Source organism: Heterocephalus glaber, unplaced genomic scaffold (genome assembly GCF_053883595.1).
Source record: "Heterocephalus glaber isolate CG9 unplaced genomic scaffold, H.glaber_assembly_v1.0 deba00001175, whole genome shotgun sequence".
NCBI classification, from domain to species: Eukaryota; Metazoa; Chordata; class Mammalia; order Rodentia; family Bathyergidae; genus Heterocephalus; species Heterocephalus glaber.
Window position 1 is genome coordinate 910,424 of NW_028258207.1, and position 24,222 is coordinate 934,645.

The 24,222-nt window shown below is 52.0% G+C and overlaps 1 protein-coding gene across 9 annotated transcripts in view; it reads left to right on the plus strand.

Moving 5' to 3' along the window:
• Positions 1-24,222, plus strand: part of Ulk4 (unc-51 like kinase 4) — a 379,759-nt gene that overhangs the window by 190,371 nt on the left and 165,166 nt on the right. For all 9 annotated transcript variants that reach the window (XR_015451092.1, XR_015451093.1, XM_004835115.3 and 6 more), the window contains one exon: positions 18,065-18,170. Coding sequence is in view for 7 of the 9 variants with exons in the window: in XM_004835115.3 (XP_004835172.1) it covers positions 18,065-18,170 (106 nt within the window). In the remaining 2 variants the exon portion in view is untranslated. The remainder of the gene's footprint in view (positions 1-18,064; positions 18,171-24,222) is intronic.

Consider the following 24,222-nt stretch of genomic DNA (forward strand, 5'->3'; position numbering starts at 1 on the left):
CTGCTCTTACTCCCTAGGGTTTCTGGTTCCCCTTTACTGAGCGCACACTTGCTGCCATTTGCAGTGGCTGTCCGGTAGGCATGTCCTGGAGACTGTTGTCGCTGGACCCAGAGCAGCTGCAGTGCTGCGACCTGGCTTGCTTGCTGCAGCGTTCTTCAGTTCTTCAGACTTGGCCTCAAGGCACCAGGACCCTCCTGCTTGCCGTCCACTACCACCATTCTCAGCGGCTTCGCTGCTGCTCAAGCTGCCTTCGACCCCTCATCTCAGCAGCCCGGGCACCTTCTCTGTTACCTGCTCAGCTTCCCATTAAGCAAACCCTCCAGGCAGGCACACCTTCAGGCAGCCTGCTGTACCAGTTCTCCGTCAGCCTCCCTGCCAGGGCAACGGAGCGGCAATGCCACTGTCCCTGAGTGTCCTCAGCTGCTGAGGCGCACACCCTCCCGGCCCCACCCGGCAGCCTGGGCAGCGCTGACCTGCAGTTTGCTCCCTGGGTTTCTGTCACGGCCCCTCTGGCTCTGGCTCTGGCTCTTCCTGACCCTGGCACCGCTGCTCCTTCTCCTGGTCACCTCGAGGCTCAGGGTGCTGGGTGCTGGGTGCTGCTCCATCCCTTGCCGCCCTGCACGCTGGTGAGACTCTCCTAGGGCATTTCTGTAGGCCCTGTGGTTGCATCTCCTGCTCTGAGCAGGGCTCCTTCCACTGCTTTTGTTACACACCGCAACTCTGCTGTGCTGTTTCCATCTTCATTTGTTTCAAGAATTTCTACGTTTCCCTTTGATTTCTCTAATGACCTGTTATTTGCCTGGCAGCATGTCATTAAGTCTGAATTTACATGGTTTCTGAAGTTTCTTTTGTTGTTGATTTCTAGTCATATTCCATTGTGTTCAGAGAAGATACATGCTGTGGTTTTGATTTTTTTTTAAAAAGGCAAATCAATCTTTCTTTGGCATCTTTCAGAAAGCAGTTGGGGGTGATGGATACCTTGTTTTTGCTTGTTGTGAAGTCTTTATTTCTTGGGGTGCACCCAGGGCTGTGGAGTGGGAGCTGTGTGTGGTGCAGAGTGTTGAAGGAGCTTTCAGAGCTGACATTGGTGCTAGCTCACACGAGTCTGGCCATGCCCTCGGCCCCAGCAGACACACGCCTGGTCTCTGTTCTGCCTGTGCATGAAACACCTGTCTTGGCAGTGTAGGCCGTCAGGTGGGCTCAGATGCCAGGGCCCCATTTACTGTGCTGGGCTAGTTGGGTCTGCAAGGCCGCAAGGCCTGTGCTAGTGTGCAGAGTGTTTGCAGGTCCCAGGATGGCGGTGTGCGGGGCTCAGACTCCCGGAGCAATGTGGACTGGGACAGCAGCTCCCTTCCCAGATGCTGCCTCCCTGCAGCAGCCTGGGCTTCTGGGCTTGCCCGAAACACTGTGAGCGCTTTTCCCAGCCCAAGCTGCTCATGCACTCCGGTTGCACAGCTCCCTGGGCTGCAGGCCCTGATGACATGCAGCTGCCCACCAGCCAGGCTGGCTGAGTCCACACCGCGGTTTGCTGGGAGCCCTGCAGCGGCCGTCTCCCTGCCCGGGATGGGGATGCAGGTGGCAGTTGCCAGGTGCCGTCACCAGGTCTGGAGCCTCACTGGTTCTGGTCTCTCTCACCGAGTTCCTGCCTTCTCCTGCCGTCACTTACCTGAAATGCAGCTGCCACCAACGCCTTTATTCCTCTGCCACCCCGTTGTCATCAGTCTTTGCACATCACCTCTTGGCATCTTTTATAACAAGACCATTTTTTAGTTGTCTTTAAAAATTGGAGGAGCATATAATAAAATGCTAAAGAGTTTTCAGGGCTAGTTAACCTTTATTAAAAAACAGTATTTAAATTTAATGATTATGCTTGTGACCCGAATAATACCTGCTATAGAGTGGTGTGCAGTTCGTGCAGTCTGCCCTCGTGCCAGGTCTTGGCCTAGGACTGTAAGGTTCACGGTAGTCTTTGGCTCCACTTGACTTTTATCTGGTTGTAATCAAGCAGATGAATGCTTCTGACAGTCGAGGAGCCTAATGCACCTAGGAATTTCACTGCCTATATCTACTTGCCGAAAAGCTGATAGTTATTTCTCACTAGTTTGAACTGACATATCTACATGGGGAGTCAAGTTCAACTCTCGTGCATTCATCACACGGCAGGCAGAATCTTAAGATCCCTATGTTCTCCATCCCTGAAGAGGCCAAATAAGGGAGTTGGTAAATGCAGTGAAACCACTAATACATTGACCTTAAGGTAGGGAGATTATGTAGATGGGCCTAACCTGAAGATTTACGTTTTAAAGCACAGCAGTTTCTTTCACTGAGACACAGAAGAGGAAACTGGATACAGTTAAAGTAGGAGATGGAATGAGGGCCACAGAATTCTCTGGAAGGAAAGGTTGATCCACATGGCAAGGACCTGAGGCCTCCAGGAGGTGAGAGGGTCCTGACCCAGCAGTGCCTGGGAAACTGGGCGTTTCTGTCCTAGCCCCAAGGAACCCGTTCTGCTCACAGCTGGATGGGGGCAGAGGACTCTTCACAGACCCCAGTCACACCATGACTGACTAGCCCCAGCTTGTGTCTGGGAGGCCCTGAGCAGGGCCCAGCGGAACCTGCGTGGGTTCTGACCCACTGCAGCTAAGATACTAAGTGCGCGTCGGTGTTGTGTTTTCCTGTTCCTTAAACTTAACAACAATCCTGTAACATTATCAAATACACAATGTTGGGATTTCTCATTGTCTTATTTTTACAGTTTATTTGGAGTCATTCACATTGATACTAGTTATGTCTCTTAAATTCCCTTTCTTCCTTTCTTTCTGATCTCTTGTAGAAACACAAATTGTGTATCCTGCAGTACTTTCCGTTACATTTTCACAATATCCTCTGTCATGTTTTGTGACTAATTTTTCTTGATTTTTTTTTTATTGTGGTAAAAACATGATGTTGAATTTCCCACTGTAAAGATTTTTCAGTGCGCAGTTGATTAGTGTTAACTGTATGCCCACTGTTGCATAACAGAGCTCTAGAAACTTTCATCTGCATGATCGGAACTCTGTACCCTGGCTTTTGACTTCCTGCTCTTCTCCCACAGCTCCTTTGCAGCCTGGTCCTTTCTGTGTGATTTTTGACCCCTTTAGATTTTCCACTTGAATGGAGCCACACAGCAGCCGTCCGCCCGACCTTTTGGGATGGTGCGTTTCACTTAGCTGAGTATCCTGGGGTTCACCCATGCCGCTGCAAATGGCAGAAGGTCCTCTTTTTCTTGGGGCTGAATAGTATTCCGCTGTGTCGGCACCACAGCCCCTCTATCCCTCCCTCCACTGACGAACACTAGAGCTGCTCCTGTATCTTGGCTGCTGTGCAGAATGCTGCAGAGAACGCCAGATCTCTCTGAGATCCCCCTTTGAACTTTTTGGTATATATTCCCCAAAGTAGATTGCTATGTCCTATGAGAACTCTATTTTAAATTTTTGAGGAACCTCCATAATAGTTATACTGTCTTATAACTATATGTCTTATATGTCCAACATAGTACAAGAGCTCCAGTTTTTCCAATATCCTCGCCAACATTTGTTATTTTTGTAATAATGGCCATCCTGGTGGGTGATATCTCATGGATTTTGTTTGTTGATTTTGTTTGTCCTCTGAGTAGTAACATCGAGCAGCTTTGCGTGTGCTCCTTGGCAGTTTGTGTGTCTTCCTCCCAGAACCACCCGTTCAGTACTTCCTGTTGGGACCTCCGGTTTGACTGTTGAGATGTGGGTGTTCTGCATCTGTCAGCACAGGCACCTCAGCAGGCACATGACCATGGTCGGCCAGTGTTTCCCACTCTGCCAGTTGTCTTCTCACTCTGTTGGTGCTTTCCTTTGGTAAGTGGAAAGTTTTATTTTTCATGGATTTCTTTTTTTTTTCCCCTGGTACTGGGGATCGAACTCAGGACTTTGTGCTTTCGAGGCAGGCGCAGCACCACTGAGTTAAATCCCCAGCCTTTGGATGGATTTCTTTTAAAACCAAATTTGTCTTTCATTTATTGCCTGTGATTTTGGTATGACAGCCAAGAAATCACTGCCAAGTGGAATGTCTGGAGCTTTTCTCTGTCTCCTCACAGTAGTTTGTAGTTTTGGATGTTACATTTAAATCTTTACCCCACTTTATTTTTAGTGTGTTACGTGAGGAGCCAACTTCATTCATTTTCATGTGAACATCTAGTTCTGAAAGTCCTTCCCCATGTGTGAGATTCCTGTCAGAGGTCACCTGGGCCTAAGAGCGCAGGGTTGGCCCGAGTGTCTGCATCTCTGTTGTCCGCCTGTTCACGAGTCTGCCTTCTGCCAGCATCACTCCGTGCTGATAAGTGTCATTCTGTAGGATGTTCTTAAATAATCCTATAGAACGACAGCGTGAGACCTCCGAGTTTACACTTTTTTTTAGATGATTCTGACTGCTCACTTTCTCTTCAGATTCCATATGAATTTTAGCATTTTTTTCTACCTCTGCAAAAAATGTCTTTTTTTTTTTTTTTTTAATAGGGATTGCGTTGAATCTGTAGATTGCTTTGGGTAGTGTAGACATTTTAATAATGTTTCTTAGCCACAAACACAAACCCTCTATTTGTGTGTCTCTGATTATTCCATTAGTAATTCCTTGCAGGCTTTAGCGACAAGTCTTTCATCTTCTTAGGTAAGTTTATTTTGAAGTATTTTATTCTTTTTGATGCTATTGTAAATTATCAGGTTGTTTTCTTTTTTAGATTGGTTATTGTTAGGTATTGTATACACTGATTTTTTTCATAAATTCTCTGCACTTCAAGTAACTCTTGCCTACTATTCATAGAACTCAGAATTTGCCATCTGTACATCTATAAGAGAACGCTAATGAGTGTGTTGTTCACAGCTCTTTTATCTTTATTGGTTTTCCTCTTTCTGTGTCAGACTGAGAGGAATAAAGTACCCTGATGTCAGTGTGTCCCTATATATTTCTCCCCGAATCCAGTTTTTGACAGTTGTTGCCATGTTATTGGGTTAATATGATCATTATTAATATTAATAGTTATAATTTCCTTATTAAATGCTTTGATCTGCAGTTGAGATTTGTTTCATTAATTTATCCTTTGTGATATTTCTGTCTTTCTTTGGACTGATCATTACTTATCTCTTCTCTATCTCTTCTCCTCCCCTAGATAAAATTCTTTTCAAATGAGAGATTTGCCCAATTAAGTCCTCTAGTTTCTAATAGACTCCACCAAGATTTGTGCGGAGACCCTGTAATTAGTGAGCACAGTCAGACTCTGGTGTGTTCTACTCTTGGCACTTCCGGAGGCCACCGTGCCATGGGAGGAATCAGAGTCGCTCCCGCCTGTGTGGGATGGTTGGGTTGGCTGCAGAGAACCGGGAGAACAGTGCTGCGCCCCACATTTGTGTGTCCTTAAGAGATGGCACCTAGCACTCACATCTCAGGGCTGTGCAGCAGCTTCCTGCTGGAGGTGAGCAGCCCGTGGTTCTGGGCCATAAGGAGAAAGCAGTCCGAACACGACAGAAGTCCACTGGAGGAGCCCAAGGGCCATGGTCCAGGCAGGGGAGGTGGCTGGGCCTGGATGCAGCCCACAGGAAGAGGGTGCAATTCTGGCCACCCCTCAAGGCTGACACCAGAGGAGCTGCCTGCTTCAAGATCTTCTCTCCAGCAGTGATATGTTACTGTTAAATGAGACAGTAATTATGGTACAGTGCTTTCCTTACAAATATAAACATAAAATAAAGCATTCGTCTCCCTGAATGGTTCCTTCCTGATTGCAGAATGGGTGAGATTTTAGATGATCCATCTCTTCTTATTAATCCCACAGGGCTTCATAGTGGAAAGAAATGAGACTTATTTGTGCTTGCAAATCAAATTGCCATAAAAGGTTATTTCAATAGACAGAGGCAAAATCATACTAAAATAATTTACTAAAAATGGGAGCTAAGAGTGTGCTTAATGGAACAAGATTAGATTTAATTTTCTTACTGTTTCCATCATGAAAGCTCCATTATCTTTCCTGAAACCTCGTTTGGGCTCCCGCCACTCTGCAGTGCAGAGGCCTCTCTGGGGCGTGCGGAGAAGGATGCGGGATCCATTAAAAACAAAAATAGCGGATATTATTCTGTTCTTTCATTTCTGCTATTTGATATCCGTGTCTCACATCTAGTTTCTTATATTCTGTTCCTCACCTCATCTTCTGAAAGCCATAAATACCATTATCTAAGAGCTTTCAGAGGAAGGAAGTTTGATTCCAGGGTTGAAAACAAAACTAAGGTATTGATGGAAGTCTCCGGAGTGCAGAGGCGCTGAGGAGTCAGGAATTCATCTGGTTATGCCTTCGCCTGCAGATGTGTCTACTGTGAAATTGCATTTGAGGGTAAAAACAAACCAGCATAGCACTGGCCCCTTAAACTTTGCAGAACTGATAGATCGGAGTAACGAAGAATCTAAATACTTCAAAAACTCCCAGAAAACGCTGCCCCTTTGGTATAATGTTGTTAGGGATAAGGCATGGCCGGCCACCCAAGAGCCAAAGCCTGGTTAATTGAGGTGCGGTGAAGTCTCAGCTGGGAGCCCCCGGGCCCAGTGGCGGCAGGAGAGGGTGTCCATCAGAGCAGGGGAGGAGAGCCTGGGAGCTGACCGCCAGGCCGCTGTCTGTACCCCACCAGCCGACCTGGTTGCTGTCCCTACTTAGGGTGGTGGGATGTTTCTAGTTTGCTCTTAACTCCACTGAATGTCAAGGGAATTTATATCCTCAGCACTTATTTTTGGCTAAGATTTAGTGTGGACTCCGGAAGCCTCTGCCCGGGTGCAGAGGCCCGGGCGTGCGCCTCGGCGCCCTGTTGCTCTCCACCCACCCCCGCAGCTCCCTGGTGGCCCCACCTCTGCCTGTGCTGCTGGCTCTCGCTGCCCGCTCTGTCCCCGGCTCCTTCGTGGACCACCCAGCTCGCCCGGCCGCGCCCCACGCCAGCTGCCTCCCCTCTGCTGTCTCTGTCTGACTGTGACCGCTGGGTGCAGACTCCCTGGCTGGCATCTCTGAGCAGGCATGGGCTGCTCTTCCTACAGATTCTTGAGGGAGCAACAGTCGTGTGCAAAGGAGGTTATTCATTTTTAAATTCTTTTTCAAAATAATCTATTGTCTGTAAGACCAAAGATATTGGTAGGGTAGACTGCTTAAAACGAAGAATCATCCACGAAGTGTTTGCCTATTACTTTGCAAAGTGTTTATGTAGACCCCTGTGTATATATCTATAATCTGTGTTTTAAATATACACCATTTAACTTTGAAAGTATATTAATTTTGATGTACATATTATTTCGTGTCCCTTAAACAGTGATTTTTTTAAAAGTTATTTGTTCACCTTGTTACTTCTGCCCTGAGAGGATGAGATTCTAAGATGACTTAAGAAAAAAAAGAAAAAATGGAAACGCAGATGATTCGTTTCACAACCCAAAAATAGTCATGGAAAAATTATTACAATACTGTAATATAATACAAAATAATAAGGAAAATACAAAATATAAAGAAAAATAAACAAATTAACTTGCAAAACAATAAGGCTGGCTGATCATAGAATCCGCCCCCTGTGCGGGGTCCGGGTGTGTCCCCGAGATCAGGGCACCTCCTGGAGACCAGCGCCCTGCTCTGCGACCCGCGCAGCACAGCTCCCGGCGGCCCGGCGGGAGGACTGCAGCTAGTCGCCTCGCCTCAGCACCCTGCACCTCCTGTCCAGCAGCTCGTGGGCTCCCATGCGGCGGGTCTGGGCTGTCACAGTTCCGGGGGCTCTGCGGCCAGCACGGTAGGAGGCTGTCCTCACCTGTGTGCCCCGGAATGCAGGGGCTCCTGGGGACCATTCCCTTTTTGCATCCTGCCCTGCTGGGCAGAGGTGCGGTCCCGGAGGCGCAGGGGCTGACTGAAGCGCAGGTCGGTCGAGGGCTGCTCGCCGAGAGCCCCTCCCCGCGGCCAACACTGTGCTCGGCAGTGAGGGCGCGCGCTTGGTCTGTGTGTATCCAGGGCAGGAAGAGCCGGGCCCAGGGCGGGGGAGCGGGGCCCGTGCCAGACACCTGTCTTGGTCACATTTCTCTCTTGCTAAGACAAAATAGCTGACACCCAGAGTTAAAGCGGACAGGTCTGTTTAGCTCACAGTTCATATGTGAGACCTAACTAACTCCATTTTAAAATTTGACTCCATCTTAGAATAAGGCTGCAAAGTGGCCTTGACATAAATTCCACTTCACTGAAGTCAACTATTCCCCTAGTCTCCTTTGTGCCCATAAAGTAATGATAAAATGTCCTTGCTGTGAGACAACAGATAAAAAAAGGACACAGCTCCTAACTCAATCCTCTGGTTGCCCAGAAAACAGACGCTCCCGGGGCCATTATCTATGTGCTGACCATGAACATTCTGTCAATGAGCTGATTGTTCCTTTTTTATAAAATCTCCATGTAGTCACCCCCCCCCCCGCCCCGTACACCCCATGCTTGCTGAATATCAACCAATCATGTAACTGCTAAATGGAAAATCCCCAAACCTTGCTGTAGCCACAATAAAAACCCTGCTGATTTAAAATTCAGGGCTCTCAATCCTGATCCACTGTGTCGGTGACGGTTGTGAGCCCCTGCTCAAGCTTGAATAAACGACCCTCATGTGTTTGCATCGGAATCGGCTCCTTGGTGGTGTTTGGGGACTTCGCGATCTGGGCACAACACATAGAGGTATCAGTCCCCAATCTGCTCGCTCCAAGGCAGGGGGCACATGGCAGGGGCAACCGTTCACAGTGGTGGAAGACAGCAGAAGCAACAAGGGACCTCACCAGCGTCATTCTGCCCGGTTTATCCAGACTACTCAGGGCCAAACCAACCAGCGGACTGGGTTAGGAGTCACGCGCCGCTAATCCCAGCATCACACTCTAGATGCAGCCACCTCTGGCAAGGCCTCCTTGTCCACACGAGCCTTTGGGGGACATCTAGACCAAGACCCTAGCCACACCCTGGGCTACACCCTCGGACTGGCCCAGGCCCAGCCCACCGGATCCGTGTCTCCCTCCCTCCTTCTCCCGCCACCCTGCCTCGCTTGCCTCCGTTCTTCCTGTCCATCCTTAGCTCTCATCCTGATTTCTGGTTTTCTCTTTGACCTACACAAGGAAAGTTTAATCAGCCACCTTGACCTCTAAGCTCCTAAAGCTGTAACTCATTTTTTGAGACTTAACAGTTAAAAAATAAGAAACCACTGATACAAAGAAACATAAAGAAATTCTCCTGGATTGTGGGACCGTTGCTTTGCCACAGAGGCAGTGGCCCTGACCGAATGGACACTCATCAGAGAGCCTTGGTTTGTCCCAGAATAGACACAGAAGAGTGTGGTTGGGTTTCAGCTGATGTCTCAAAGCCCGTAGGAGACTCCCAGCCTGGCTTGGCCTAGGAAATTAATTTCAGTTCTCCTGAGTGCCCTGCTGGACTCCAGAAATCAAGGTGGGCCAGTATATGGGCCTCTTCTCTCTCCGTCAGTGTGGCCAGTCTTCTGACTTTGGACCCCCCCCCCCACCTGCTGTGTGGTGATTGAGTAATGGTCAACGTGGACCACCCAGCTGAACTGAGTCAGCATCAGCATGGTTCTGGGCGTGGAAGACCACCTGAGGACTGTTGCTGAAGGCATAAAAAGTGAGCTGGAGGGGAGGACCGTGGGCTGTTGATTTTCCTGGAGGAGCTTGCTGTGGGGGTTTTGGTGGTTCTCGTCAGAGCAGGAGCTCGGGTCTCTAGTGTGTGGACAAATCTCTTGCATCCTTCTGCATTTGACTTTTGGGTGAATATTACAATTCCATAAATTAATGTACCCTGCGTTAGATCTATCCCCTTGTAAACCCAGACCAACAAAATTGGCACCTAGAGTGGGATCTTTGCTGTGGTGTTGCCTGGCCATGTGGCTTAGGAGCCTTGGGAATCATTCTGGAAAGGTTCTGAGAGACTGGTCAAAGAGGCAGCCCCGCCACGCTCTAAACTACGTGGGAGACTGTGGTGAGAGCCCGGAAACAGTACTGTGGAAATGCCGCCAGTAGGACGGGGCTTAGGCTGCTGTTGGGGGCTGAACTGGCTGCTGGACCCGGGCCATGCATGTTGTGCTTTGGCAGGAAGTTGGCCGTGTTTTGCTTGTTTGGAGGCATTGCCTGGGTGGCAGAAAAATTTCAGGGCAGTGTCGAGTTGGGCTGGTGGCATGGTTACTGATGAGGCTTTTGGCTGGGTCTGTGTTGGAGATTAAGAGCGGAGAACCAGCAGCGTGTTTGGAAGTATTTGGCTCCAGTGGAGCTGTGGGTTGCAAGGATACAAGAGGAGAATGTGGTTGTTGGGAAGGAACAGGACAATGGAAAAGTGACCTGAGACCTTTTACCAGGAGGGAAGAGTGTGTTTGGGATACAGGGGTCCCTGGCGACGTCTTTTAGTGTTGTTTCACCTGTTGTCAAAGTTAATGGAAAACAAGGACTGTGGTCTTAATAGCTCTCTCCTATTATGGTTTTACTGTAGTATGGTGTTGATGTCTACCATAGTGTTTAAGTATCGCTAAATACAGGTACATAAATGGAAACCCAAGGAGTCTTAAAATTTGAAGCCATAATGTGGAAATGAGTACAATAAGCGCTGTATACATATAATTGTTCTATTAATGTAAATCTGAATAGATCAAGATATGTGACTTTTCACAAATCTGCCGCTGGAGACTCTGGCTTGAGGAAATGTGTCTGTTAGCAAGTTGACCATGTGTGGATTGTGGTGACTGAATGGTGGGCAACCCGGACCGCCCAGCTGAACCGAGCGAGGCAGAGTGGCTGGGCGCGGGAGACCCACCTGAGGATTGTTGCCGACGGCATGAAAGGAGGCCTGGAGGGGAGACCGTGGGCTGATTCTCTTGAAGAAGCTTGCCGCGGGAGGGATTTTTAAGATTTTTTTCAGAAGTTTGAGTGTATGCAATGCTTCCTGAGTACATGGCAAGGATTCACTAATTTGAACTTACCGTGTACGGCAAAGGTTCTTAGAGATGGATGCACACTGATGGAAAGCTTCTGGAGAGGCCGTTTCGTGCCTCTGGCTCTGCGTCCACCCTCCGCAGCCCTCACAGGCGAGCAGAGGGCCTGGGTCCCACCCATCCGGTCCTTGGCGGAGCCTCCCGAAAGCCTCTCCCTTCCCGGGCCACTTGGGACAGGGCAGTTCTTCCGGTAACTTTCATCTTCACAGCTGCTGTGCCCGCGGCCAGGCGGCCTCTGCACGAGGGCGGCCTCCCCTGTGCTGCTCTCGTGGACCCGTGGCCTGGAGCCCACCGTGCTCCAGTCAGATACGTCGTGGTGGAGGTCTTCTGCTGTCCCTGTGTGTTCGGGCGGTGGAAGTGCTTGGAGGAGGAGGCTGAGGGATGCAGCCAGTGTCTTCTCGTCCACCCTCCCCGCTGGGCTGCTCTTGGGTGCAGATGGCCAGTCTGTCACCACTGCAGGAAGCCACGGGCAAGGAGCAGCCGTCCCTGGGACACTGGTCCTAGGGCTTCCCTTGGCCCCTGTGCTGGGCTCCTGAGCTGCTGTACCTGTCTCCAGGCCCTGGGCCCTGCTGGGAGCATCGCGCAGAAGCCTGGGTACTGGAAGGGGCTGGGACAGTCCACCGGCAGGCACCGTGGGCTGCCAAGAGGGCGTCCCAGCCCACCACCCATTAGGGGTTTGGAAGCCAAGCTCAGCACACTGCTTGGCAAGTGGTGCCAGGGGGCCCACAGATCTGGTGTGCTGGCTCCCGTGGGTCACTGATTGTGACTTGACTTGCTATTGCTAGAGGGTCAGACTTGACAAGGACTTCAGTCCCTTCTCTCCTGTCCACTCAGAAGGGCAGAGGGTGGAGGACGGGGCTTCGCTGTGCACCTGCCGCTCCCGGGTGGCTCCATGCATGCTTTTTGCGGAGGGAGAAAAGCTGGCCGGCCCTGCCACACCAATGTGTGTGGCCTGTGCACACCTGGCACAGTGGGCTGGGGTGGGCCCTCACTTGCTCTCCTCCTGGCACCTCTCACCTCTCACCTCGGGCTCAGCCTGGGGCTCAGTCTCGCTCAGTCACTGCTGCCCTGGGATCAAGTGTCAGCAACAGCATCCTTGCTTCTGCCACCCCATGGCTCTTGTGGCCTCACCTCTTCAGGGCTGTACATCCCACCAGGGCCCTGGACACCAGGCGGACAGTGGGACAGTGACCGTGGGCCCCACAGACCTGGAGCTAAGCCCGGGGAGGGAGAGTCCCTGCTGCTTTAGAGGGGGTGTAGTGAGGCTGGGCTGGACACTGGCACCAGCTTGTGGGGACAGCGAGCAGCAGAGGACAGGTGCAGGCGAGACCAGAAGAGTTTGGCAGCACCAAAACCACAGCGGAATAAAAGACCCCAGCCTACTTGGACAGAAGCCCCTCCTTCCCTTACTGGCTGTGTCCTGCCTGCTGACATGAGGTACTGGCCAGTCCTCTTCCTCGAGTGCTATTTCACATCCTTCAACCTCCCTCTCCTGATTTTCACCACCACCCACGATAACCACTCTTATTTTCTATTTCGGTACATTTGTCCTCTTGTTTTCTGAAGAGAGCTTGCACATAGAAATATTTTTCTTTCTGTGTCAGGCTTAGCACGTCCCCCCAGCATGATGTCACCCAGGTCTGTCCACGCTGACAAACTGACAGTCTCTTCCTTTTTAGCGACTGGATAATACTCATTAGCTGTATCTTTGACGCACGTTTTCTTTATCTGCTTATCCACAGCAGACGCTTGGGTTGTTTGTTGGTGCTTGTGAACAGGGCTGCATTGAGAGACATTTATAGGGAGTCAACAGCATCTTCCAGTCATCTGCATCTTCAGATTTGAGGACAGGGCTTAAGGCCTGTCTGTGTGGAAGCCACTGGGAAAGGCCGGTCACTCACGCGTGTCCTTGCGGTGCCCTTGGGGTCCCAGGCTGTTCTCCATAAGCCCTGCAGCAGTCAGGGTGGGGACGCCGCTTCTTCAGCGTCCAGCGCTCCCTGACTTCATCTTTGAAGCTGTACATTTTAACGAAGTCGTTTCATCTCTGTTGCCCAACTCTAGAATTCTGCTCCTTGGATTCTGATTCTCTCTGTGGGAAATGCTGCATTTTATTAGTGTGCTTGTGTCGTGTTTATTAAGTGTCCCCCCCCACACCTCGGTGGCAGGCACACAGGTCAGCTGTGAGTAGTGATGGGCAGTGGGTGAGTTCAGACATCTCGCCGTGGGGTGTGTGGCGTGGCCTTCGAGGGTGTCCCCGGCACCCGCATGGGTGAGCTCGGCCTCCTTCTGCCCACGCAGCCAGTACTGACGCCGTCTGAAAAGCGTGGCTGGCAGCAGTGACTCTGGTGTGCGTGTCTGCTTTTGTGCGCCTCTTGCCTGTGCCGTCCCGGCCTCCTAGGTTCTGTGTCTCACGGCACAGTGGACCGGGGCGGGCCCTTGAGACTGGATCCCGAGGTGGTGGGAGGTGGGGCTCAGTGTGGCACAGGTGTCACCACAGCAGCGCCAAGCCTGCACACCTGGAGCCCTCCCTCTTGGCCCGACCCCTTCAATTCCCCGGATTACCTGGGTGCCCAGGGGCTGCTGGTCCCCCATTGTGTCCTGTTTCTAGGGCTGTGGGGCGGCTCCGTGTGAGTCCGGGTTAGTGTGGCCTTGGCCCCTGTGCCCTGCCGAGTGTGGCGAGGTGTGCTTGTCCTCGCGACCTGGGTCTTTGCCTGTGAGGAGAGCTTCGGCCCCTTCCGTGCTTCTGAGGACAGCGGGAGGAGGTGCCGGGCTGGGCAGGCCTCGGCACACAGGAAGCTCCGTGTCCCGGTGAGACGCTGCCCAGGCCTGGCCCTGGCCCTGCCCCGACCCGAGGTCCCCTCGTAGGTCAGTCCTCCGCTTGCGCGGTGTGGACTCCTGGAGCCATTAACCGCAGAGGCTGAAGGAAGCGGGAAAGGAGGCAGCGCCCGAGGCCGGGTCTCACCCAGCCTTCTCTCACTGGCGCTGGCCTCGCATCCCATTTGGAGGGAGGGAAAGGCGCCGTCCCAGAGCTGCAGTCTCTGGCCAGAGTCGTCCCGGCCTGCAGCTCGGTGCCCTTCACAGTGGGCTGAAGGAAGGGGCACGCGGCCCGGGTCACCGGCACCCTCTGCCCACCACCCCACCCACTCAGAAGGAAGCAGGATGTGTCTCTGTGACGACTTACCCCCTACGCAGTCTGGTTGTGAACAAGAACAAACCTTATTCGAGTTGTGGAGAGACAGGAAGTGGCTCCTTTGATGATGTGTTAACAGAAGCCTATTCATTCCCATGTAGTCTACACCTCATCTGCTCCTCGCCTGCCTCCCCCTCCAGGGAATGGTGATCCGCCCAGGGCAGCAGCTCTCTCCTCCGCTGGAGAACCATGTCCTCTGGGAGGCAGGGACAGCCGCTCTGTCCCAAGGTCGCCTCACCTGTGTTACTTAGGAGCGTATTTCCTTATGAGGAGCCGAGCATAAAGTTACCTGTTTTCCACAAAGCCCTCACTGTATCCTGCACGATGCTGTATGACGAGATCTAGGAATAGTCTGAAGACTAAAGAACACGGAAAGCAGTGTTTTAACAATTCCGGCACAGACAGGAGCGCTGCCGGTGTGGCTGCGGACGTCTCAGCTTCCCTCGTTCTGCACAGATGCCCCGAGGAGAGCGCTTGGGAGGGTGCACGACAACCACAGTGCCCTTCCTTGGGAGCCGGAGCCAGAGCTGGTTGGCTGGATCTGAGCCTGGGGTCTCAGTATGTTGGAGACTCGCTTTTCTACTGAAGGGAACTGGGGGCCTGGCCTGGAGTGAACGATTAAACCTCGGGACAAAAGCGCACAGGCCCTGTGAGGAGGGAGGGGTTAAAATTGAGCCAAAAGCACACAGATCATTGCCCTGCGAGGCAGACGGTTCACAGGCTGTGTGCGGAGGGGAGGGTTAAACTGTGGGGCAGCGCTCGAGGGCTGGGAGAAGCGAGTGGTTAAACAGCACGAAGTTTACGTCAGCGAAGCGTGTTGTGTCTGGCCGCGTCCTTCCCCTTTCCCCAGGAAAACTGCCCACCCCTGAGACTGCTCCGGGCCAGACTGCTTTTCTCCTGCATTTTTCTCTTAAGCGGATATTCTTTTTTTTTTTTTTTGGTACCGGGGATCGAACTCAGGTCCTTGGACTTGCGCAGCAGGTGGCAAAACCACTGAGCAAAATCCCTGGCCCCTTAAGTGGATATTCTAAAGGACAGCCAGAGCGTGTCGCGTGGTGGCTTTCTCTCTGAGTCTCCCTAATGGCTGGGCACTCTTGGTGACTGAACCTGTCTTGTCTCCGGCAGTCTGTCACCCTCCATGCCACCCGTGGTCACTCTCTGACACAGGAGACGTCAGTCTCAACAAGTGGCGCTGGCCCCTTGCGGACGGGCTGAGCTAAGCCCTGGCTCGTGAGAGAGCAGACGCTGCTAGGGTGTCGTAGAACAGGCGCAGTCAGCCAACACCGCGTGCTACAAGTGGATTCGTCCCAGCAAGACCGACCCGTGTTTGTTGATGGGGGCCTTTTGAAGGATGATGATTCATTTTGCTGAACAGGATAAAGTAAGATTGATCGGCTTTACTTTCTTCATCGGGACGCATTCCCTATGCATCGTTAGCTGCTTCATCACGAGTGCCGTGTCGTGTCATCTTGGTGCTTATTCGGCACTCTTCATCCAGCTGTGGGAGCCATTTACCGCTTCCACAGTCATTTCCTGGGCTGGGGTCGGCCACTGCGGAAGTGCCCTTGAGCAGGTTTTTGGAGTTAGGCCCTTTTAGGTGTCAGTATTGGAAAGCAGACCCTTTTGAGTCAGGCAGAGACCAGCTGGTGACACCCACAGGGTTTGAGGTGACGGCCTCAGTGGGTGGGAGGGCGACTCAGGGTCCCTGCAGCACCAATCGGCAACTGTGTCACCCTGCGGCAGGGCTCCTGGCCTCTTTGCTTCCTGTTCTCAAGTACTCGAGTCCAGCTGTTGGAAACTGTGCTGTCCGGAAGGTCACAGGGACGCAGGGAAAGGCAGGACAGTGAAGCAAGGCTCGTGGTCCTTTCTCGTCACAGGTGGGCAGGGAGAGGCACCCTCTGTCTGCCTGGAGAGCAGTGGGGGCCTGCACATCTGCAGTGACTGGCGTGAAGCACAAGGTGGAGACGGGTCCTGAGCCAGGGATGCGTTCCTGAAAGATCCAGGGGCGTGGACAAAGCCGTGGCGGGTCTGACGGGTGGGCGGGTGGATGAGGGGACACTGCAGGGCCATGTGGGGTCAGGGCTGTGGGAGAGGCTGTCTGTGCACAGCTCCACCGAGAAGTTATTAAGCTGGGCGCTGTAGGTGATTTGAGGAGAACGGGCATCTCCAAAGTGGATCAAGGCATAGGTATCCAAGCAGATTGAAAAATCAAAGATCTACTGGCAACACAGATCCTGTGCCTTTGCTTCTGTGGGAGGCTCTGCCGGATGTGCTGGAACAGACGTTAGGGGAGCAGTGCACACTGGTGCAGTGAGATGGGTGTGCGGCCAGACAGGGTCGCCCGCTGGCTGCTGGCTCTTAAGACCACGAGTGCCACAACCCGACACTGGCCAGCAGACCTCGTGAGGCTGGCAGAGGAGTGCAGGTTCATGCCAGGCCTTGCAGCGTCTGTCTGCGGCACATGGCGCTGCTGACCCTGCAGCCTTTCCTGTCCTCTTCCTGTTCTGCTTCCAAGCTCCCATCGCCTTCTGACGATGCTGGGATTGGTTTCGGTGTTTAGTGGATGTTCTCTTCTCTCTGCTACAAGGTAAACAAGGTGTGGGCAGGATCCAGTGTTTTGTTCTTTTCTGTTTTTTCATTGGTGTAAGCCAAGTACCCGGAACAGTGGGCATCTATGAATATCCACTGCAGAAATGATCGTCCTAATGTAGCTGGTGACCTGGACCAGGCGCCAGAGCAGGACGAGGCGTGAGTGGGGAACGCAGATCTTGAGCGAGCCGGTGAGCAGGTCACTGGGGCTGTTCTGTGTTGGTCTGGATGACCGCACTGCGGTTAGGGTGGTGTTCACCTTGGCTTAGGTTGGGAGAGCGGAGGGAAGGGGCATGAAATGCTGCACCATCTTCACAGCTCTACTCTGAAGCTGAAATTATTTCAGAAACACAGTGAAGTAAAATTTCTGTTCATATGAACTGCCCCGTGGGCACTGTAAAGAAGCAAAGCAAACTGCACCTTTCTGTGTGCTGGGAGAGAGGAGACTCCCAGGGACAGGCTGGAGGGCCTGCTGGTCCTTCTCAGGTGGGAGCCAGGCGGAGTCCCGAGGTCACAGGACTGGCAGGCCCTGCAGGCCAGGCTGGATCTCTCAGTGCTTGCTCTTCACAGGCCTGGCATGAACGCTTTACACTGGAACATTCTGTGCTAGCCTACTCCTGCACCTCAGACTGCACTTCGGAATTATATGAAATTTTATCATTTCACCTATAGTCTGTTTTAGTAAATCAGATGGGGAGAAAAGAAAAGCAAGTGACTTTTATGATTCTTTAAGATTTCCAAGAAATAGAGCCTGAAGCTTCACTTGTTTTACTTAGCCTCCATTTTTGGGTCTCAGTTTTTCTCTGGTGTGTGACAGCGAATGCAGAGGAATGCAACATGCACTCTTCAGTGCCCTGTGTAGCTCCCTGTGCGGAAGCACAGCACTGCGAGTTGTACCCCCGTCATGCGAGTGCCAGGGTGGAGGCCAGGAGCAGGGCTGGGGGTGTAGAGCGGCAGCAGCTCGTCTTCCTTGGAGCAGTTTGCCTTGGCGGCTTCAGACTTGGTGTGTTGTCTCCTGTGTCCCTCTACCTGCACTCCTGAGCGCCGAGAGGCTGTGTGGCTGCCCCTCAGCCACTGGGCGGGACCTGCCTGCCTCTGTGGCTGGCTCAGCCCGGGGTTGCTCCCCGACTGGAGCTGGGGCTGGGCCTCGCTGCAGTCCAGGCAGCAGCGCTCCCCTGCTGACCTGTCCTGGTGGAGATGCAGCTGCATTTCCGCATGCATGCGGTCCTCACAGAACTATGGTCTCTTGCAGGGGCATCGGGAGAACATTCTGGGTAACACCATGCAGAGTGTGATCGCCTTGCTCAGCAACCTGGTCGCCTGCAAGGACTCGAATATGAAGCTGCTCTACGAGCAAGGTGAGTGCTACTTGCCACCCCCTGGTTCTGGGAGTTCGCCCATCTGCAGGTTTCCTCCTCATACAGAGCAGGGAGTCAAGAAATGCTGTTTAAACTTGGTGAGTCAAAATTCGTGATAAAGATCTATAAATAATAGAAATGGAAAGCGGGGTCAGACAATAATTTCCCTGAATTAATTCATTATCTCTCATGGCACAGGGTCACTCGACACTGCTTAAAGGTGATAAAACAAAAAATAGAGGTGTAGAATTATTGCTGGTAATAAAAATAAAAACAGATGTGACCAAACACAGCTCGGAAGTCAGACGGCATGGTGGGGAACGGCTTTACTTTACGTCCTACGCACATTTCTGTTAGTTTTTTAAAACCACATGCATGTTCATTTTTTTATTAATAAAAAATGTTGCTAGAACTGTTCACAAGAATAGGACCCAAACGAGCTGTGTCATTAAATAAAATTATCAAGTCACTGTTCTAATATTTGCCCACAGGAATTTAGAGTTCTATTCTATGGGAAGATGATACTTTACTACTGATAATATGTTTTCCTACCCTAAGAAAAAGATGTGCTTTCAATAATAAATCTCCAGCCATTGTGGAACTTTGGTACATAGAAACATTTATTCTTTACACAGCAGCATACCATTCTCTTTGTGGACACAGCATGATTTATTTGACAGGAGTGCGCCAGCGGCCAGCCTCCTCCAGTCTGTGCTGTCACAGACCCTTCTGCAGGGAATAGCCCTGTGCAGACTCCCTTTTTCTTACGAGCAGGGCCAGCTGCAGGGCAGGTTCCTGCGACTGGAGTTACCAGCTCACAGGTTGTGTGCATTGTCATTTTGTAGGTGTTGACACATTATTCCAAGTGACGTGCCAGGTTGCACTTCCACCGAGACACAGGAGGCTGCACGCGAGGGCTTTGAAGGGAAGTGTGTGTTACGTTTCCCACCTTGTTCGAGACAGTTTTGTGTTCTTCAGCAGTGTTTTGTAGTAGTTTGTTAGTCTTTGCGTTTCTTCTAGGTGTTTTGTTACTTTTACTTGTTATCTGAAATGAGATATTTTCTGCCACTCTGTCTCCTAGGCTTGCAAAACAAATGCGTTTGAGAGATTTTGACTTCTGTGTGGTGCACCTTGTACCCAATTTGTACCGTCTCAGGCTGAGTAGTCTTGGATGGTGCTTCTGGCTTTCCAGGTGCCCAGCAGTTGGAAGTGGTGAGAGTCGCACAAAAGCCCCGTGGGCTGTTTTCTTCTTGCACCATACCTGCCTGCTCCGTTCTCATCCTCTGTGAGGCGCTGTAAAGCCAGTCTCTTATTCCATCTAATTTCTTCTGAGTCTTGACAGTTTTTCTGGAAATGTCGTCTGTGTTATCTAATTTATTGGCATCCAGTGGTATTTGGCGTGGTCAGTGGTGAGCTGGCTTATCTTCTTCATATTAGCTGACTCTTTTCACATCTGCTGTTGCGCCCTAGTCATGAATGTTTCACCCCCATTATTGGGAATTTGCATTTGGTTTTCTTTTCTTTCTTTCTTTTTTTTTTTTGGTACTGGGGATTGAACTCGGGTCCTTGCGCTTGCGCAGCAGGTGGCGAAACTGCTGAGCTAAATCCCTAGCCCCTGGTTTTCTTTTATAAGTTTTTCTTTGTTGATAGTCTCTGTTTGGTAAGACATGATTTTTATTCTTCCGCTCAAAGGTTTGTACATGGTTACCTGTACTTCTAGTCAGGCCTTCAGACACAGTTCCCGTTCACTGCTTTTTTCTGTGTGTGGCCCATGTTGCCCTGTTTTTGTTCTGGTGTGTGGTTTTTTTGGGGTTTTTTTTTTTGGTACCAGGGATCGAACTCTGGTCCTTGCGCTTGCGAGGCAGGCGACGGAACCACTGTGCTAAATCCCCGGCCCAAAATGAGATTCTTTTTTTTTTTTGGTACCGGGGATTGAACTCAGGTGTTTGTGCTTGCGTAGCAGGCGGCGAATGGTGTGTGGTTTTTAATTTTTTGTTGGAAAGCAGACATCTTGGCTGATGTAAACGTGTCCACACCAGAAAGCAGATGGTCCACAAGGTTGCTGCTCCTGTTTTGTGACCTGTGGGTTACTCGGTGGCTACTGAGTGGACTGAAGTCGGTATTCCCTGCACTATCGGCCGCGGAGGTCTCTGTCCCTTTAGTTCCGGGGCAGCCAGTGGCTGGACAGGGGTTTCCTGAAACCCACAGCCTCCCGCCCCACCCCGTCCCACAGGCCTTGCGCGTGCGGGGCCCTGGCGTCCACAGTGAGGCCGCCCTGGCCACCAGGACCGGCATCCAGGGGAGAGGGCTCCTGGGCCTTCCGTGGTCACCGCCCAGCTGTGCACATGGGCGCAGCCTCCTGGACGCCCAGGCGGATGCGCCGGCCTGCACAGCCTGGAGAAGGCTCAGATCTGAAGAGCTCCCACCCGCCGCGCCCGCTGGTGAGCTGGGGGGAGGGGCAGTGCTGTTGGGAGCCCGGGCTGGAGGAGCTGGGCCCCGGGGCGTGGCCTCGCCGCCTCTGCTGTGGCTCTTCCTGCCTCGGCCCCTTGGCTGCCAGTCAGCAGCTTGTCTCCGCCACGCGGCGCCAGCTGACGGGCTGGAGCCCCCGGAACATACCTTTCCCCCAGGTTGCGTGTGGCAGGAGACGGACAGCCTCGCCTGCGCATTCCTCCGTCTTTAAGTTCTGCAGGAGCTCCGTTCACTCCCTAAACGCGTCTCAGCCTCAAACGGCTGTGGTGTTAAAAAGTCCTCAGCCATCTTTCGTGTACAGTTGGCCTTCTCCCCACGTCGGTCAGATAACGGCGGTGTCCTCTGAGTGGGGCTTTCCGGAGAGGGGTGAGAGATGGGACTGTGGCAATTTGGAGGCGTCCCAAACTCCATTTCCCAGCCACCCAGCGGTGGTGCTTCTGACAGTACAGCCCTGTCACAGGTCTTCTTAGCCTCTCAGAAATTGTTACGCTCCTTCCAGTAAACAGAAGGACCAAGTAATCCCTTCCGAATTCTGTCCTGTTAGCTGGGCTGTGCCTGTAATGCCAGCACTCTGGGAGGCTGAGGCAGGAGGATCATAAGTTCAAGTCCAGCCTGGGCAACTTAGTGACTTAGACCCTGGGGATGGAGAGGGGTTAGATGTAGCTCAATCTGAAAGTCCTGGGTTCATTTCCATCTCTAACTTTGGCACAGAATCGGGGCACCATGGAAGCAGGGGGTTGTATGACCCAGGTGGGATGGGGCAGAAATCTGGAGGACAGGGTGTAGGGATCTGAGAAGTGAGGCACGAGGCGTGTCCGGGAGGTGACCGAGATGGCTGCTGAGTTGTGTCAGTGCCGTCTGAAGCGGGCACACCCAGAGCTCACGATGCTTGGGGGTCAGGTCCTAGTGGCACAGGGCTGGCTGGCTCTCCTGCGGCCCTCCTTCTCCTCGTCCCTGACCTCCTACACCTCTCCTCCTCTTTCTTCATCCTTCTCTCGCTCCTTCACACTGAGCTACATGATACACACACACAGATACACCGATGGTATAGATACAGATACGGACAGAGATACGTAGATGAATATACGTATCTATTTTGTAAGAACCTTCTCACTAAGTTGATGGGTTGCCCAAGCTGGGCTCGAACTTGTCCCCTAGAGGACTGGGACTGGTGTGCACCACCATGCCCGGTTGTTGTTCTTCTAGTTTCTCCTCGGCCCCAGTCATGTATACATCAGTTCTCACCGAACCTGTAGCGAAGTGGAAATCGGAAAGATAATTACAGCAGGCATAGTACTGTAGGGTAACGGTGAGCTTCCGGTCCCAGGGCACTGCCGCTTCCGGCCCGTGGGTGACAGCGAAGGGAGAGGAAGGCTGTGCTGTGGATGGACCTGAGTGGCCGGGTGGAGCCATGCGGTGCGTGTATTTGGAGCCGTCTGCTGTGGATCTTGGCTGCTGATCAATTCTGGCGAAATTGTTGGGTTACATATTTACTGCATGTCACACAATTAAATTCCTTATTCCAAGCATACAGACTCTTGCACTGACACTTGCGAGTTGCCCTGTATAAGTGGAGTGTGGTGCAGGTGACTCCCCTGCTTGTCCGTCCTTCGTCACAGCCCTGTACGGTCCCCGAGCTAGTGAGAGGTGGCTCTGAGGGCGGCTCTGTGTCACCTTCCCCCCCACGTGGCGGTCCCTGCGTGGCCTGGTGCAGCACACACGTGTGGCACTTGCAGGATGGGTGTGCACGCCTGGAAGGAGCCCAGGCACCTCAGGAGGCAGTGGCCAGCAGTGTCCTCTGCTCAGGGCGCTCGATGGAGCAGAGATGAGGGACAGAGCAGCATTGAGGCCCTGGAGTGGAAAGGGTCGAGTTGGGACCACAGGGGAGGAGCTTTCCAGAGCGACTGAGCCAGCGATTCTGCCTGTTGTGCTGTTGTCCTTTTCCGTGTCTGTAAAGGCAGCGGCTGCGAGGCTGGGTCCGAGGCCCAAGAGCTCTAGCGTTGTGTGCGATCGAAGTTGTGCGTGGTGCCGCAGGACAGGAGGGGCACGCACCCAGCAGCACTCGCGCTGTCCCGGTGGAGCATGGCGCTGCCCGTGCTCACGGTGTCTCGGTGGCAGTGGGCAGTGGGCAGCGTCCACCCTGAGGGCTCGCGCCGTGAGGCTGCCAGAGACGCGGGAACCCGTAGATCTACCCCGTTCTCACCAGCGTGGAGCTACGCTAGATGACTCAGGGCTTTTTTTTTTCTTAAATGTTCTCACTTTTAGAACTATGCAGGGAAAGAATTATAAAACAAAGTAGGATGTTTTGTTTGTATTTTAAAAACATCAGCATTATTAACATTTAAAAACAATGCTTTCACATCCCTGTGCAGTGACCTTTCAATAATGGATTTAATTCCAGTTTTACTAGCAGAGCTGTCGGGATAACAGATTTACAGGACACAGAGCGGCACTGGAATGCTATAGCACCTCCAAAGAAGCATTTAAAGACATTATGTTTGTCTCCAGTGGTTTATAGAGCTTCTAAAATCAAAATACTCATTCTTACTTGGTTTATTATTAAACTGTCTAAATCGGTGTGTATTCAAGCAAGCAGAAAATCACCATGAAAGTTGTTGGGGTTTAAGAATAAAGAAGCATACTTAATAGCTCTCTTAGATTGCTTGGCTTTTGAGTATAACATCTGAATGTCAGACAGCAGGGCCTGGCAGACTCTTCCTGTAAAGGAGCAAATAGCGGAGGCTTGGAGCCCATAAGATATTTGTTGCTTTTACTTAGTTCTGCCAGCACTGCATGAAAACAAGCCATGAAGAGTCCTTAAAGGAATGGGCAACGCTGTTTTAATAAAGTTTTATTTATAAAATAGGGTGGCCAGTGTACGGACCATGGTTTGACCACCCCTATGTAGTAACTCAAACTCTCTCAAAATTTGTAAAAATGTAGTTTTTACACTGTGATTAAAGTTAAATAACGGTGTCGGTGTCTGGGATAGCACCTGACTCGCCTTGGTCCTGTGCGGGAGAGGGACTTGTTAGGGATGTGGACAGTTTTGCATAGCGGTTAAAGCAGGGGCCTGGAGCTGGCTGCTGGGTTCAAATCCTGGCGCTGCCACGTGCCACTTGGATGACCTTGAGACCTTTGCTTCGTGGCCCTGTACCTCGCTCTTCTCCATTCTCCACTGCGTCTCTGGGGCAGCAGTCACGTCCTGATGCCCCTCATGTGGTGAGGAAGTAGACTGTGGGTCGTGTGAGCCTGGTAGGGTGCCAGTGCCCTTATTACTGACGTGGGCTGGTCTCCAGAGGGGATTTCCACCCCACTCTCCGCCCTCCGCCCCGGGGCCTCTGTGTGCTCTCTCCTTCCCCTCCTGATTGGACACCAGCTGTGAGGGTGTGGTGCGTATGTGGCGGGCACTGCTGGCTGAGCCCACGCTGTGCTGGAGTCGTCCTCATGGACGAGGGGTCTCAGTGAGCTCGTGGGCAGGCTGCATGTGACAAAGGGCTCTCCTCCCCTCACAGCTGCTTTCACTGCCACTGTTTTGTTGGTGTCCTTGGTAAATAACCACTCCTTGATAGATAAATTTAAG